Below are 16,289 nucleotides of genomic sequence, written 5' to 3'. Positions count from 1 at the left end.
TTGAACATTTCTGTTAATCAATTCTAGCCAAAAGCAATACTTTTTGCCATTTGAGTCAAAACGTTTTTCACATCAAATTGAATGAGTAACTGCAAATTAGATACTGTAAGTCCTCACTGTTCTTCAAGGTGCTGCTGGCTATTTATGACACATGCAGCACAGGAAACTGAGCTGCTGCACTGAAGAAAATATATTTTTCATTCACAAAATGTAAAGGTTTAGTAACATTATTATTTATTTAAACTACTTCAGCACTGTTGGGACATTCTTCCATGTTTGTTTTTTAAAGAAATGGCTTTTTTTTTTTTACCTTACACATATTGCTCTGCAATAGATTGTCACTCTGTCCTCACTGTGAACAATGGCCAGAGTTGTCACAATACACCCTGAGGAACCTTATCCTTATCTTCTTAGTTCTTTGTTCAAGGTTAGCTCGTGGGGCCTTCAGGGAACACTTCACATGTCTGCAGCGTAAAGACTTGTGACATTGACACAGGAGTCACAGTGGAGTCACGTCTCCTACATTTGACAAGGTTGTGATGAGGCCGTCATCATATTAAGGGGAAAGCAGTCGTTGATGCATAGCAAACTTACGCGAGAACAAGTCTATTGGTTAGAAAAACAATCATTTAATACCCACAGGCCTTAGGAAGCACATACACACTGCAGCACTCACGCAATTAGACACCCACATACACTCGCCAAGCGACTGCCCATGATACTGCACAGAGGTGCCTGTGTGTGTGTGTGTGTGTGTGTGTGTGTGTGTGTGTGTGTGTGTGTGTGTGTGTGTGTGTGTGTGTGTGTGTGTGTGTGTGTGTGTGTGGTTACACAGAAGCAGCAATTCTCTTCTGAGCCTTCAGATAGCCAGTGAGAGACAGGGAATGAGTGGGACAGATAGGGCCCAGTGTCTAATTAACTTACTGCCTTCAGAGGATGTGTGTGTCCTTAAATCCAAGGCAAATGATGACCACTGGGAAGAAGGGAGGGGGAGAGAACAAGAGAAAGGGGCTGCAGTGATGCAGAGAAAGAGGGTGCTAATACATGAAAAGTACCACTGGCTGATGTTCGTATTCCAGATTGCAAGAATGGAGTCATATGTGTATTTTAAGCCTCTGAGCAGGTATTTGTATATTATGCGTCTTTCACATCAAAATTAGCCGGCAAATGTGGGATTTTTTACGTGAGTAAGCCTGCTAAAAAAGGAAATTGGCTCCTTTCCTATTGCCTGTAGAGGAGTTGTCCTTTCTGTTTTCTTCCCCCTGTGCGTCATGTTCAACGTCACAAACGCATTGACAACTGTGGCGCTCTCTCACCTCGCTGTCTTGCCAAATTAGCTGTTGAGGTGTCCCATTTCCATACCTACCAATCGTAGCCAATTAAAACCTGTGTCTACTGCAGTCATTTGACCCACGAGTGAATGCAGAATGTATCCATTCCCATTGCAGACAAGAGCCAGATGTTAACGGGGGCTTGTGGGTTTTTTGGCCAGTGGAAAAGGGGCTTAATACACGAAATAAGAAGAAAGAAACATACATCTGGATGTGAGCTTTCCAACAGCTGTGTTGATTTTGTTCTCTATGTCAGCAGTCGCCATCCAAGTATCAATGGACACCTACACAACAGATCAGAAAACATCTTGACACACCTCGTTGTACATGAGGAGAAAATGCCTGAGGTGTTATAGATTTTAAGTGAGTGATAGACTGGGTCCTGCAGCTCCACAGGCACAGCTCTCCACAGCAGACACAAAGACATTTCTGGGTAGAACACCACTATGTGGTGGTTGAATGCAAACACCTGATGGGTACTTACTCATTTTGTAGGTTCAGCCTTTTTTAAGCAAAAAATGCCTGTAATGCCACCGTCTGCAATAGTTGCTCTTCGACGTGTTTTAATTGAGAAGTGAGGAAAGACAAGTGTTGAGGCCGGTTTGGCTGCAGAAATCTCTGTGTGAGACTGGAAAACAAACTCACTTAGACGCAGAAGACAAACAAAGATGAAGAGGCAGGGGCAGCGGGAGCCAGTGAATTAAAGTCTTTAATTAGACCAGAGTGCCATGAGTGTCGTCTGCATGGATCACGCAGGCTAGGCCTAAAGGGAAGAGTATAAATGGAAAGTCACTTTCAAGCTACAGTAATATAATGGGACCCCCATGGGACCAAGCAGGGGGTAGATGTTTATTTGCCTTATTTCTGTGCACTGTAAGTGTTTGCTCATTCTAACAAAAGTTTCCCTGCGTTCAACCTGTTTCAAGGTTGGCTGAAGTCATCAGTGTAAACCATGAGGTCTAACGTGCAACTCTTTTGCCATTATCATCCTCAGCAGCAGCAGCAGCAGCAGCACAGCTGCACACAAACAGGGCCTCTTGCTTAGCCTGGTGTCATATCACATGACACCAGGCTAAGCAATATGGCTAAGCAGGCTGTTCACTGAGTTGTGAAATTGAAATGCAGCCTTGGTTATTAGACAAACAACCCATCACCCATACTGCTAGTTCACTGTCAATAGCCACTGTAGCATCAACTAACAACAGAACTCATTTGTTGATTAAGAAGTGTATGTGTGCAATATGGATCCGTGTGTGTGTGTGTGTGGGTGTGGGTGTGGGTGTGTGTGTGTATGCTTTCACTTTGGTGCCATCTGCCTATACATCACTGAGGCTAAATGAGTGAGGCACCGTTAGCAGCTGTACAAATGAAAACATCACCCCTGGTGAAATACCCCATTTGATCTAGTGTTCTAACAATAGACTGTATATAAAGGTTGATGATATGACTTCTTCCAAAAATGACGCCAAAGCATCTAAAATGCCACCTGGTGGCTGACTGCAGTGTAGGTCATAAACCCCATCTCCTATGATAGTACATGGGACTTTGACCAAATATAAATAAAAAGATGCTTTCTGTAATTTTAGGTACTTATTTTCACACTGATGTTATGTTTCCAATCATGAACCATAACATGACCTCTAATTTTAATTTCCATTAAATGTATGTACTTGTCTTTCATGTGAATATTTTTAGAGCCACCTGGTGGGTTAATAATGCAACTGCATTAATGTTCTTTCCTGTGCACCCTCTGTGCCTCAGCAAAGGAGAAAAAAACGGAGCGAGATCGGGATGCTCACAGTTGCAACACACTGCTGATAATTATGTGCTGTTGATTTTTATACCACACCAGAATAAATAGGACCAGAGTAGGAGTAAGTCTTGAGTGTGTCCTGCTATATAAACATTAGAGGACAAAGACTGTTACAATGGCAACGTTGGTATCCAGGATATTTTAGCTATTGATATGTGGATATTGGAAGTAGGTTGAGACATATTGTCCATCTTTATATAGTCTGTGGTTCTGACAAATGTACTCTGGCTTGTGTGTTGAATCGTGTTTATTTTCATGGGTAGCCAGTCAGCTGGAGGGAGGATAAGATCATCCAATTGAAAATCAAGGTGATGATGATAATGTTCATTGTCAGGATCAGGAGTAATCCTGGTGGATAGAACTCAACCATATTAAATGTTGGTGCAAATAAGGCCCATGTGAGTGAGAAGACATTGATTTAGAGAAGGCTGCAGGGGGGGTGTTCTGAAAAAAGAAATGTTCTGTGCAATTCTAACTTAACTTTAACTTGTCTGTATTGTGAGTTTATATTAAAGCACTGATTTACATAACATGCATTTGTGAGGACGAACTCCCTGCATGCTCAGTAGAGTTGTTGAAGTGAAGAGATGAAACTGCTGCTCAGGTTCTCCCTGTTCACACACATACAAACTTGCTCATTCAGAAGCAGCAGCTGTCTGACCAGCAACAGATGTCTCTTTGAGTGGGTGTGTAATAAATGCAATGCAAAAGTGTCCATTTGTAAGTGATTTACTTACTTACAGTTTTAAAGTTTCAATCACTTTTAACCTCGATTTGTTGAGGACATTTCTTGTAAATGGGTGTCATTTTTGTTTTCGTTTTTCTGTCCAAAATCATCCTCCCATCCAACACTTGTGGACATTTTCTCATCACTGCACTCCACCTCCGACAACTGTCCTTGAAAACTGAACACTTTAATCCCGACACTAAATGTTAGTCATCATTCATGTGTAGAATCTTTAACTTCATGCACAGATGGATTGAGCAAATACATTTTGATTTATTACTACTACATGTTGTATTTCCCTTTTCCTCCCACCCAAAATGAAGCAACAAGCTGTTGCTGTTTTTTTCGAGGGTGCAGAGTGTTGAAGACCTACGCGGCTGTGAAATGAAATATACAACGTATGTTTACTTTCACCTATAAAGCAAATCCTGGGTGAGCAATATTTTTAAATCGCCCAGTTGAGATTCAGTACTAATGTGTCAAAACCACCTTTTTGTAAACGCGACACTACCCATATCCATCACACTGAACTCTTCCCTTTGATTTTTGCTGCAGAATATGATGCTGTGTAGTTATGGAAGAACCTTGCCTTTTTCATACTTTACTTTTCACCCATAAACTTTTTATTTAGGGGAATAGATATTTGCTGGATATATAAAATACATTTTTTTAAGTATTCATTAACTTTTTCAACTCAGAATTTTATCTTGGAGTTTGTGCCTCTTTTCACAAAACTGTATTTATCTTCTCCTAACTCAGTTGTTTTGAACCGACAGGAACAAAAATGCTCCCTGCTCTTCTATAATCTAATATTGGGAAGCTGTTATCTCCGCAGCTCAATGCCTCTATCTCACTCCGTGCCACACGGGCTGATTCATGTTGCCACATCCATCATTGACAGGCCTCCGGAGAGAAAGGTTAGCATTTAGCTAAAGGGTCTCCAATACATCAGCAGATTAATCCCATTTAAGCTCCTGCTTTGTGTTTGTTGTCCAGTCTGTGAAACATCAGAGGTGATAATTTCTTAACATTTCCCCTCAAATGTCAGTGGAAATATTGATTAGATATAACCGTTTTACACAAGTTTTGCTCAGCTTTTTACATAGATTGACTTTTATATATATATTTCCTCTTACATACATCAATTTATTTTGTGTAGTAATGGCCTCATTATTATTTCATAGGTTTAACAACATGGGATAAATTGTTGGAAGAAAGAACCCACCAGAATCTCTCAATATGTGTTACAGAGCAGTTTTGAAATGTCACCCTTATGCGTGTCATAGTTTAAAAGTTGTCAGATACATGATGTTAAATCCCATGCATCACACCAAACTCTATGCTTATCTGCCAACAGCTAATGTTTTTCAGCTCTGATGTTTGTCAGGAGCAGGTTGAGGAGGTCAAACATCTTCAGCAACAAGTTTCACTCATTAAAACTCCTCTTCGGCTGACTGAATGCCTTATTAGTGGTTCAACATTGGCATTTGACCAAACTTAGGTTGTTGTTTCATATATGTGTTAGAGAGAAAGTTTTTTGTGCTTTAATTGTCAGTCCTACCCATTGTGACCTCTTCATGATAAATAATAGTTTGTCTTTTGTTTTAATCCAATCTGGAGTTTCCTATGTGTTATAGTCCCTGTTACAATTAACACTATGGCGGAAGGGCTGCAGTCATGTACTACTACTGCTGAATCCTTATATATGTGGTTTCCAAATGTCAAAGGCATCACTGGTGGGGAATTAAAAAGTGGATCGATCTTGTGTCTTGCATATGTTTTGTCCAATACACAAGGCAAACACAAGAAAAGATCAACATCATTAACTGACTAAGAAATCCAACTTTGTTTTTCTACGATAGTGTTGTAGCTCGTTTCCAAACAAGAGGCCAACTCTGTGCCGCAGCACACGATTCTTTTAATGTGATCATGAGCGTGCACGCACACACTAAACAGCTACACTACTTCATTCCACTGCCGGCAATGACATTAACATATTAAGTAAAGCCGTTTACAATGGATGATTCTTCAGGCTGTTTGCCAAGGATCCTCACACAATTAAAACAACACACATTAAACAACACAATGCGCCCTCACAAAAAACAATAACACATTGTTTTTCATTTTCTCTCCGCTTTATTGACAGTAGCAGAGTGACAATTCATGATAAACTGTGCAAGGGTGTGTATTTCATTAAAGTAGATGTATGTTTCTCTTTAGGCCATTCACATCACATGTAAATACAACTCCAACCTTTTTTTTTCCAAAATAACCTACATACTATACTTCAGACCTTGGCTCTTGTAATTGTAAATAGGTGGCTTTGTGCAAATATGCTAATTGGTTTTGTCGCCTGCAAGATGGTTTCACCACAGTTCAATATAGTGTAAATGAGCCAAGACCAGCCAATACTCACTGGAGCCATTGAAAGAAAAAGAAAATCCATACTTGTATTTCACATGGCTTCTTTCATGTTGTTGAGGTAAAGAATGTGGACATTAGCCTGATCACTGTAGCAGAAAATGGCCACACATAGGAAGTGTACAGTTAAGCTATTTTAGGAAGAAGTCCTATATCTTGTTTACAACATTGGTCCCGTGCTAAATGATGTTTCACTTGAGCGAGCAGCTTTCATAGGACATATCTCTGTATTTGACTTCTAAAGTCATCTCACTTCTTGCAATGAAAAGGTGAATAAACTCTGTTTAAGTCAGTTAGGTCATCTTTGGCACTGAACACAGTAGGTGTTATAGGAGTATGTCCCATGTTCCATGAGCTAATCTCATGTCAATGTCAATATACAAGTGTTTTTGGCTCATGTTAATTGGGATTATTATGTACACTGCAAAAAAAATAAGGAAATTATAATATAATTTGTTGAGAACAAAATTATGTCACAGCGGTCAATGGAAATCTAGTTCATTGGGGCTTCAAGGGCTGGATTCAGAACCTCACAGAAAATCAAAGTATAACTTTTTAATTACATACTGATCCAACTTAATTTCATCACAGCAACTAATAATGTGACTCAGTAGTGTGTATGGCCTCCATGTGCCTGTTTGCACCCCCGTCTGTGCTCCTGATGAGTCCACAGGACTCTCCTCCCAGACCTGGATCAGGGCATCAGTGAGATCCGTCAGTCTGTGGCAGAACTTGGTGGCCTCTGATGCAGCGATACTTAACATCCCATAGGTGTTCAATAGATTGGATTTCTGTCAGGGGAACGTAAGGGTCAGTCAATGGCATCAATGCCTTTGTCATCCTTCACACTCTGGCCTCATGAGGCTGGGCTTTGTCCTGCAGAAGGAACACAGGGCCCACTGCACCAGCGTAAGTTCTGACAATTGCTTAGAGCATTTCAACCCGGTACCTAACAGCAGTCAGGGAACCCTTGGCTATGACATGGAGGTCTGTGCGACCCTCCAAGGATATGCCTCCTCAGACCATCACTGACCCACAGACAAACTGGTCATGCTGGATGATGTTACAGGCAGCATAACGTCACCACAGCTTCTCCAGACTATTTCAGGCCTGTCACATGTGCTCAGTGTGAACCTGCTCTCACCTGTGAAGAGAACAGGGCACCAGTGGCGGACCTGCCAATTCTGGTGTTCTCTGGTGAATGCCAATTGAGGTGCACCGTGCTGGGGTGTGAGCACAGTTCCCACTAGAGGACGTCAGGCCCTCATGGAGTCTGTTTGTGACAGTTTGGTCTGAAACATGCACACCAGTGGCCTGCTGAAGGTAATTTTGTGGGGGCACACAGGAACAGATACTGGTCCTTCTGCTGGGTCAGTGCCCTTCTACAACGCTGTCAAGCTCTACTTGTGTAACAGCCGGTCTCCTGGTATCTCCATGCTCTTGAGATTGTGCTGGGAAGACATGGGAATGCATGTATGGTTGTGCAATCCTGGAGGAGCTGTGCTAACTGTGTAAACTGATTGGGCTGCAGGTACCACCTCATTCTACCAGTATTGACAAGGACACGAGCAGAACACAACATAAGAGAAGACTCAGTCAGGAAGGATAAGGAGCAACTGTCTGTGGCCACCACATGTAAAACCATTCTCTTTTTGGGGGTTGTCTTTTCTTTTACCTCTCCATTGCACCTGTTGTCACTTCCATTTGCACCAAAGCAGGTGAAACTGATACACAAACACTAGTGCTTCCTAAATGGACAGATTGATATCCCTGATGTTTAATTGACTTGGTTTTGTACTGTGAACATTAAGTGTTCCCTTCTTTTTTTTGAGCAGTGTACTTTGCCCTGTCTTGCACTCTGTTGCCAAAAGAGCTTGGCATTCAGGAGCACACAAGGCAGTGTCATTTTACTTAACTTTTTTTTTTTTGTGTTGCGTTAAAGCTCTCCACTGTGATAATAGTCATCTACCACCCACAGTGGGAGAGAAAAGAAATGACTAAGGAGAAACGAGAAAGGGGAAAAAATCAGAGTGAAAGAGGTAGGGTGGCGTCACAAGGCTGCTGCCATGGCCGCTGATATTGCTGTTACAAAAGTGAGTTTCCAAGGCAACAGGCAATTAAAGCAGCAGCTATATCCCCCATTAAGTATTATTCTGAAGTTATTCCAAAGAACATGAAAGTGGGAATCAGCGAGCAGGTAACATATAAACTGATGGAGATGACAGTGAGTGAGGGAGTCTACATTGGCACCTTGCTCCTGACAAAACAATCCTGACACAGCCCAACTGGAGACACAGTGTTATGTCAGGGGTTATGTGACCCAATTTACAGTACCAGTGTACCAGTGGAGAACATATTTAATATGCTAATCGTGCTCAATTCATTTCTCACCAGCTCTATGGAAAGATTTACTTTCTTTTTCTTTGCCGCCTGCACATTGCGACCTTCAAGTACTGTCAATCAAGGCAATGGCGTAAGGGATTAAATAAAACGAACCGTGCACTCTTAAAATGTGACCCGCAGCTACATTTAAAAGTGGAGGAGTAAAAAGAATCTAATCAAGTGTCTTTATGCCAAGGGCTCGTGAAATGCATGTCCCCGCCAGTGCATTTAGTCATGGGTTAGAATAAAGTCTGTAGACACCTTGTGAATTTTACTAATAAATACAAGTGGGTGATTACATTGGTGGATATGTGCACAATGTGCTGGTTAATTTGAAAATACAGTATCAAAAAGATGAAACCTTGAAAAGTGACTGACAATTGTGAGAGGCAATAGTTATTTGCTTATTTTGGTTTCACTATATTTGGATATTTCAGATTTGTTTTCATTAACCTTTCAAGAATAACACTACATTCCTCCTTGTTTCTAATGTTTTCTAGAAAATGTGATGCTCTCTCATTGGAAACCTTGGCTCATCCAAACTTGGTTGCAAATACAATGTGTCTACAGGGGTTAAGAGGTTAAAAATAAAAAGGCAACAGAGTCTACTCAAGTGACACTTGTACTCATACATTACCTCACTGCAGACAGCTCATTCGATATTGACCTTCCTGCTTTTTTGGCAGCATTCCCCCCCGAACAAAAGAAACACTGCAAATGGTTTGGTAGCACATTCACTATGGCTCAACAAGCACAGAAGGTTGGGGAGGAATGGACAGTGGAAAAAAGAGCCTCCGGCAAACGAGCTGGACAGACAGCAAATTATGGCTCCTTCATTATAGGATTGCAATCAGTCCACGGATCGATACGTACAGTAATCACCACGTTGGTGCAGAGAAAGGAGAGGGAAGAAGAATGGGAACAATGTTCCTCTGTTTCAGCTCGGTGTCACAAGAGACTGGAGGCCTACATCCATTAACCTATTCACAAATTACCAATACAGCTAACTAGGTAGTTTCACATGCCAGGCCAGGACAGGGTCAGAACATGGAGGACAATATATATAGGTGCAGTACTCACGTAGAATTGAGTATTGCAGTTATGCTTTAAGACACCTAACATTTATGATCACTACATACCTAATGATCATAGCAGGAATGTGTGTTTATCAAGATTATGCTGCCTAATCAAGTTTGGTTGTGTTTTCTTTAATGTCTTGTACTTCAACAAAGCTGTTGGTTATGGGGCGGGGAGGCAGTCTCAATTTAGGGCAAGAAAAGAGAGTCTAGAGAGGCTTTTGCCATGTGATAAACCTTAAAATGTTTAAATGTAGTGCTCAAATTAGGCTTCGTAATTGTCATCTGGGCCTGCAGCAGTGTATCAACACCAATGCTTGTATTTTTGTAGCATAGTTGTCAGCACATGAGGCTCAATTCAGAACAAAACAAGTAGAATTTAAGTTGATTTGGAGCTTAAGCTCAAGCCCAGTTTGAATAAAATAAACCATCCAAACATTAAGTGACGAAAAGTATCACATAAAGTAAACATTGAAGGGTGGACAGAACAGAACAGAACAGATCTGTTGATATCTGGACTAAAATCTTTAAATACATACACAGGTTGTGCTTGGGCTAAAATACTATCAGCTCACCAGCTGCCTGGCAATATTTTTTCAAAGCATCTTAACCACAGCCTCCTTAATAAAAGTCTATAGAATCTACAGGTTTATGGTAGTAATTATAAAGCTTTCACACATTCCCAGTGACTTACAGTCCATTGCTAATTTTGGGATGACCCTACCGCAGTCCCATGATGCACACAGCACACTGCCAGTCTGCGAGTTGGCCTTGGAGACAAATTCATTGGCCTTTGCCAGAGCTTAGAGTCCCACATATGTTTTTGTGAAGGACAGCTGCCAGTTCAGATTTATGTGTGAGGGAGACCAAAAGGGTAAAATCCATGAGGAGTGAAACATAAAGCAGGGAGGGGCCACAGAGATGTGAGCGATCAATCAATCATCCCACCTCAGCAGTCAGCCCCCCCACTCCACCCTGCTCTGCCATACTCTGACACTAGAACTCGTCCCACGTTATAAAATCTACAAAATCTGTCCTCTCTTACTGTCTGTTGCCTTGAACTTCCCTTGGTTGCTGTCTTCTTTCTGTCATGATTTATTCATTCCTCATCTTTGTCTGTTTTTAGGCATGCTTCATTCAACAGCCGTGGATATAAGAGGGATATATATTGTGCGCGCCAACATTCTTTATCATTGCTTATGAGTTGGGTGGATTTTTTTATGTCTTACTGTTTGTTTTTCTTTTGCATGTGCAAGTTCTTTAACTCTGGCAAAGCGTTAAATAAACAAACAAATGCTTTGCGTGTGCCTCGGAGCTAGAGCTAAACACTAGCCTCTGTCTGTGGACCCAGCAGGCATCTTTGATTCATGCAGCATCAAAGCCTTTATATGGCCCTGACTTTTCCCACCGCTCTCTCATGTCGCTGCCTCTCAAAAGTCGTTGGGTACCGTCTCTGTGGGGTGGATGGCACTCGTCGCAAGCTAATAGAGTGTGACTGTGCATGCACATGTGGAAGAATTTGCGTGCATGTAGGAGCGGCGAGGTAATGTGATGTGACGAGGGGATTTGCCAGCATGTGGTCATCTAGATTTTGGATATTTTCACACAGACTTGTCTTGAACCATTCTCTCTTTTTTTCCTTATTCCTTCTAATGCTGCCTAATTACCAATATGTAATCCAATCGGCCAAAAAGCTGCATGTTAAGGTTCATTATGCGTTGACTAATGCACCACACAAGTTTGGATGGAGCTATTCATGCAGCTCATCTTATTAAACCTGTTCTCTCTCTCTCCGTCTGAGCTGAATCCAATTTAATAACGCATGCTGCACTGCACTTTTATTACTGTAATATCCACCAAAGACAAGCCTAAAATGGCACTTTCAGGGCAGCACTGAGAAGCACAGACTGTATTTGTGTCCTCATGACATTTTATCACGATTGAAGATGCTGTGTTTTTCCAGGACACTTGTTATAAATACCCTCAGATCAAGAAGCTAGATTTCACAAGTCCGGACGTGAATTCTTGCTTGTGGCTCTTGAGTGAAGCTGTAGCAGGATTGACAGGGCTGCATGAGAACAATATGTAACACGTGTCGGTGTGTGTGTGATGGTTCAAGTCAATGACATTGATTCCACTCAGGCTGGACTTCAGTCCTCTTCCTCCCCCGCCTTCCTCCCCCTCACAGTTATTTTACAGTGTAGCATGCAGAAATGAAGCACCCCCTCAAGAACAGTAAAGGCCGGGGGTCTCTGCGGCCAGGCCACTTGGCATATCAACTGCAGAAAAGTGCTTATTGCTGGTGGTATGATTGTTCCATGTAGGTTGTACTGGAGGTGGTTATTGAATCTATATTGTGTAAACCATGAACGCTCAGAGGAGAAAGAGAAAGTCTAAAGTCCAATCGGGAGTTTTGGAAAAATACAGTGTTGCATTATTCTACTCACTCCTGTGTTGAAACTTTTTTCTTTCAAAGAAATCAGATGTCAGCAAGAGAGTACTTCAAGAGCTGGGAGCAGTTTGGGGTTTATGTTCAGGTGTAAACCCCAAACCGCTGAGCGTACCAATCTGATGCAAAGAAGAAGCAGCCTGATGTGAGCGCCATGAAAGGCTGAGCAGCAGACACATGCGAGCACTGGTTGAACACTTTCCTCATTACATCTGCTTATTCATGAGGGGATCATTGGTTAGATTGCTCTGACTAGATGCAGTATCGTTTTTGACCTCTAAAACTATCGGGTGCTAGAGGTCCGTTCGCTCGGCTCAATGACATCAAATACAAGAGGAAGTCGACATTTAATTAATAATAAAGACGCTATTATGGGTGGCAAAATTTCAAATGTGTCATTTCTGTAATGTAGTCAGGGCCTTCTGTGAGGTTAATTGAGACCTTGACAGCACTTTATTCTGCGCTTCGTGCTTGTGTGTCTTGTCTTACCTCAAGCTGCAGCGCTCGGCTCTTGGGTTTTATGGAAGGAGATTTGATCTGAGTGAAAAGCGTGTGTGTGTGTGTAATCACAAGAGTGGTACCGCGGGAGTGAGATGATGAGATAGAAATGTACAGGAGATTTAAAAGGAGAAGCAGATGTATAAAGACAAGCACATATTCACAGGAGCTAAAGTGGTCTCAGCGAAGGAGAGAAAAGAGTCGTTCTCTGTATTAGTTTTTGTGTCTTGAAAGGCGAAGCTGAAGTGATCTTCTTCTCTCCTCTGGGAAACTAGGAGGGCTTTTCCTCTGCTCCGCAGTGTGGAGGAGGATCACCGGCTTCTTTGAGCATATTGGAAATTACTCAATCCGAATTGCAGTATGACTATGATGAGTGTTTGGATAACATAACAATGTATTACTGGCATGTCAGTGTTGTTTGTTTCCCTACGGCTGCCTTTAAAGTGAAGAGCAAAAATGATAAGATTGTGTTGATCTTAGAGAAAAATTATCGAGGCTTATTCTTGGCATTGTGACAGAACGGACTGGTGCAGCAGTCGGTCCCCATCCTCTCCAGCTTTATCTCCCTCTCTCAGCATTCTGCTCATTAAACAGGCATAAACAAAAGAAAGTTTTTTTTTTCTGTTTAGAGCTTGTCTCTCCGTCACATTCGGCTCAATCTCGCTGAGCTCACGGAAGCAATCGCAAGCTGTTTGTTGCTTACTGTTAACAGCCCATACTTTGGGAAGGGGTCCAACTTTAATACATAATTGAAAATGGCTGCTGTGGTCCATTTGCCACGCTTTTATTCTTCTTACTTCAGCACCACCAGGAGGCTGCTCTTGGGGGATTCACTCTTCTCTTTTTTTTCTGCTCAGTGTCATTTTCCCCTCTCCATCTCTTTCCCTCTCCTCTGATGCCTTTTTTCGATGACAATTCACACTTCAGTTGAGATTGCTCTAAATTTCGATTCCAGCCAAAATGCTCTTTTAAGTAGCTGTCCCTGTCTGGATGCCATTTGTCCTTCACTTCCTCACTTTTTTTTGGACCCTTTAAATGTTTTCTTTTATGTGAGTGCATGCACCCATATCATGTTGATGTGTTTGTCTCAAAGTGAACTCTATCATCCCCTTTAATGTTCCAGAAATATAGCAGTTAGCTGTTGTCACTTTACACAGCACTTTTATTGCAGTGCCACTCACTAAAGCTCCCTTTCATTTTCTTCCATGTGGCTGTTATTCCTCAAATTGGTCTTAATAAAATAGTGTAATCAACTTATGTAGGCTACCACAGTCCGTGGACAGTTCTCAGTACAAAGTGCAAAGCTATCAAACTGACACGCTATTATCCATCACCACTCTTCTCCTCTCACCTGAGATTGCTCCTGTGGCGAACTCGCTCCCTCATGAGATTTGGCTTTCAATCTGTCTGCCAAAGGACCACCCCCTCTGGCCTGCCCCCGCCTCTTCCTCCAGGGAAATGCACCGAGGTCTTAGAGTGATTTTGCTGTAATGGAACTTCAGGATAAACTAGATTTGATGATCCGCCCATACAGGAGGGCTCTTGCGTCCCCACCTCAGTCCCTCGCCCTCCTCGCGTTTCAGCCCTAAACCTCATTACCTGAGTCTGATTCTTCAAACTGACCTCCCTGGGGAAGCAGAGGTGGGGAGGAACAAACGAACACAGGAAGTGGAGTGTCACTTCGGATCACAGTTCATGTCGGGGAACCAGTTGATTTGTATCACCCCCTAGTCGAGGAAGAGTTATTTGAGAGATCTTGTTGTTGTCTGGTATTGTATGCCTCAGTGCTTTTTACCTCTTGAAACAGATCATTTGAACCATGTATCTTGGGATTTGTAGTGTTGAGTCCAGGGAAAACCCATGTTACTGTCATTATACCTAATTCAAGATGCAACTCTATTAAAATTATGTTACTGGAATCATAGAAAACAGTACAGAAAAACTTGATATAGGCTTATTCACAAGTTTCCCTTGCTCAGTGGCTCCAGCGTCAACACTGTGATTGAGGTGTCAGTGTTGTGAATGCTGCTGCAACAGGTGTTTGTGAAGTTCCTGTCAGACACACACTGTGTCCTCCCTGCTGCTGTTCGACTGCAGCTGTTTGACATGTGTCCATTGAACAAATGGGTTGTTTTGACTGATAGTGTGTGAACGGCGCTCACTGCAGTGGAAGGTGGCCATGTGCTGCAGACAGACTGACAGGCTGTAACGATGCTGTCAACACCTTTTTCCTCCTTTCTGTTTGCTCTTGTCTTTGCATTGCTTTTTTAGCCCACTTTGCCTGGTCTTTGCATTAGTGTGTTATTTTCCAATTCAAAAACATCCTACTGTCTAATTTCGACCCTGCTGTTTGCTTAAGTTTAAGTTGCTTAGACATTTAAAAAAAATAATAATAATAATTTCATTAATAATTTAAAGGTAAATTTATTGAAAATAGTTTTTGTTTTTTTATTTTTCTACTCATGTCTTGTTAAAACTTCCAACATCTTTAACGATTTTAACTGTCGGGCAAAACTCTTGTACTGAAAAGTTGTTTCTTAATCTATGCAGATTTTGCACATCACACATATGTTGCATATCAGACTATGGTGTGATGTCATAATTTCATCGTCAAGCAAAAATGATTGTTCTTTGCAATGAAATTCCTTTGGACAATAATATGTTTTGTCAATTAATTCTGTAATTCTATATTAACCCAAGCTGTGATTTATGTATCATGTTAATCATAAACTCTAGACTAAAGCTCCGTTCATGCTTCTGTGTCGAAGCATAGCCTAAGCACGGGGCTGAGCATTCATAGTTGAACATACTGTAGGTGTGTGTGAGTCGCACTGCAATTACACCACTAGTAGTAGAGTTTCTATTCTGGGGTTGAATGTCTTCTGGTTTGTGATCCACTTATTTACAAATTATTTGGCGTCTGTTTACTTGGAATTGGCCAACGTAGACAAGTAATGGCCACGTTGTCATATTTTCTTTCTCCAGGCAAGGAAGAGTCGGTGGCCACCTTCAAGGGTAACGAGTTCTTCTGCTACGACCTGTCGATGACGCCCATCCAGAGCAGCACTGACGAGATCACGCTGTCCTTCCGCACGCTGCAACGCAATGGCCTCATGCTGCACACCGGGAAATCAGCCGACTACGTGAACCTCTCCTTGAAGAGCGGAGCAGTCTGGCTGGTTATCAACCTGGGCTCGGGGGCCTTTGAGGCCCTGGTGGAGCCCGTCAACGGCAAGTTCAACGACAATGCCTGGCATGACGTGCGCGTCACCCGCAACCTGCGCCAGGTAAACACTGCCTATGTAATCCAGGGCCACCGCAGTTGGAGTGGTGCCTCTCCTTGCCACCCACCCTATCTCTGTTGCTTTATTTGACTCTCCATAATTTCTCTCTGCACAGGGACCGTACAGCGAGTGTGTGTCTCACCTTCCTTCTCTCCTCTCCTGTTCTCCTCCCTGATGTTGCTGCTTAACAGAAGTTTATTCTTTTCCACCTAGAGTTAACAGAGGGCCGCTGCTGTTCTTTAATTCTTTCTTTCTTCCTTTCCAAAACATGCACAGATTCACCTCACCTTCATATTCAAAGGCAAGGT

At 42.1% G+C, this 16,289-nt stretch overlaps 1 protein-coding gene across 10 annotated transcripts in view; it reads left to right on the top strand.

The window, feature by feature from the left end:
- Window positions 1–16,289, top strand: part of nrxn2b (neurexin 2b) — a 618,875-nt gene that overhangs the window by 246,879 nt on the left and 355,707 nt on the right. For all 10 annotated transcript variants that reach the window (XM_069519278.1, XM_069519277.1, XM_069519272.1 and 7 more), the window contains one exon: window positions 15,683–15,984. In XM_069519278.1, coding sequence (XP_069375379.1) covers window positions 15,683–15,984 — 302 coding nt within the window. The remainder of the gene's footprint in view (window positions 1–15,682; window positions 15,985–16,289) is intronic.

This window comes from Paralichthys olivaceus, chromosome 22 (genome assembly GCF_024713975.1).
Source record: "Paralichthys olivaceus isolate ysfri-2021 chromosome 22, ASM2471397v2, whole genome shotgun sequence".
In the NCBI taxonomy this organism is placed as follows: Eukaryota; Metazoa; Chordata; class Actinopteri; order Pleuronectiformes; family Paralichthyidae; genus Paralichthys; species Paralichthys olivaceus.
This window is presented reverse-complemented; position numbering and strand designations above follow the sequence as displayed.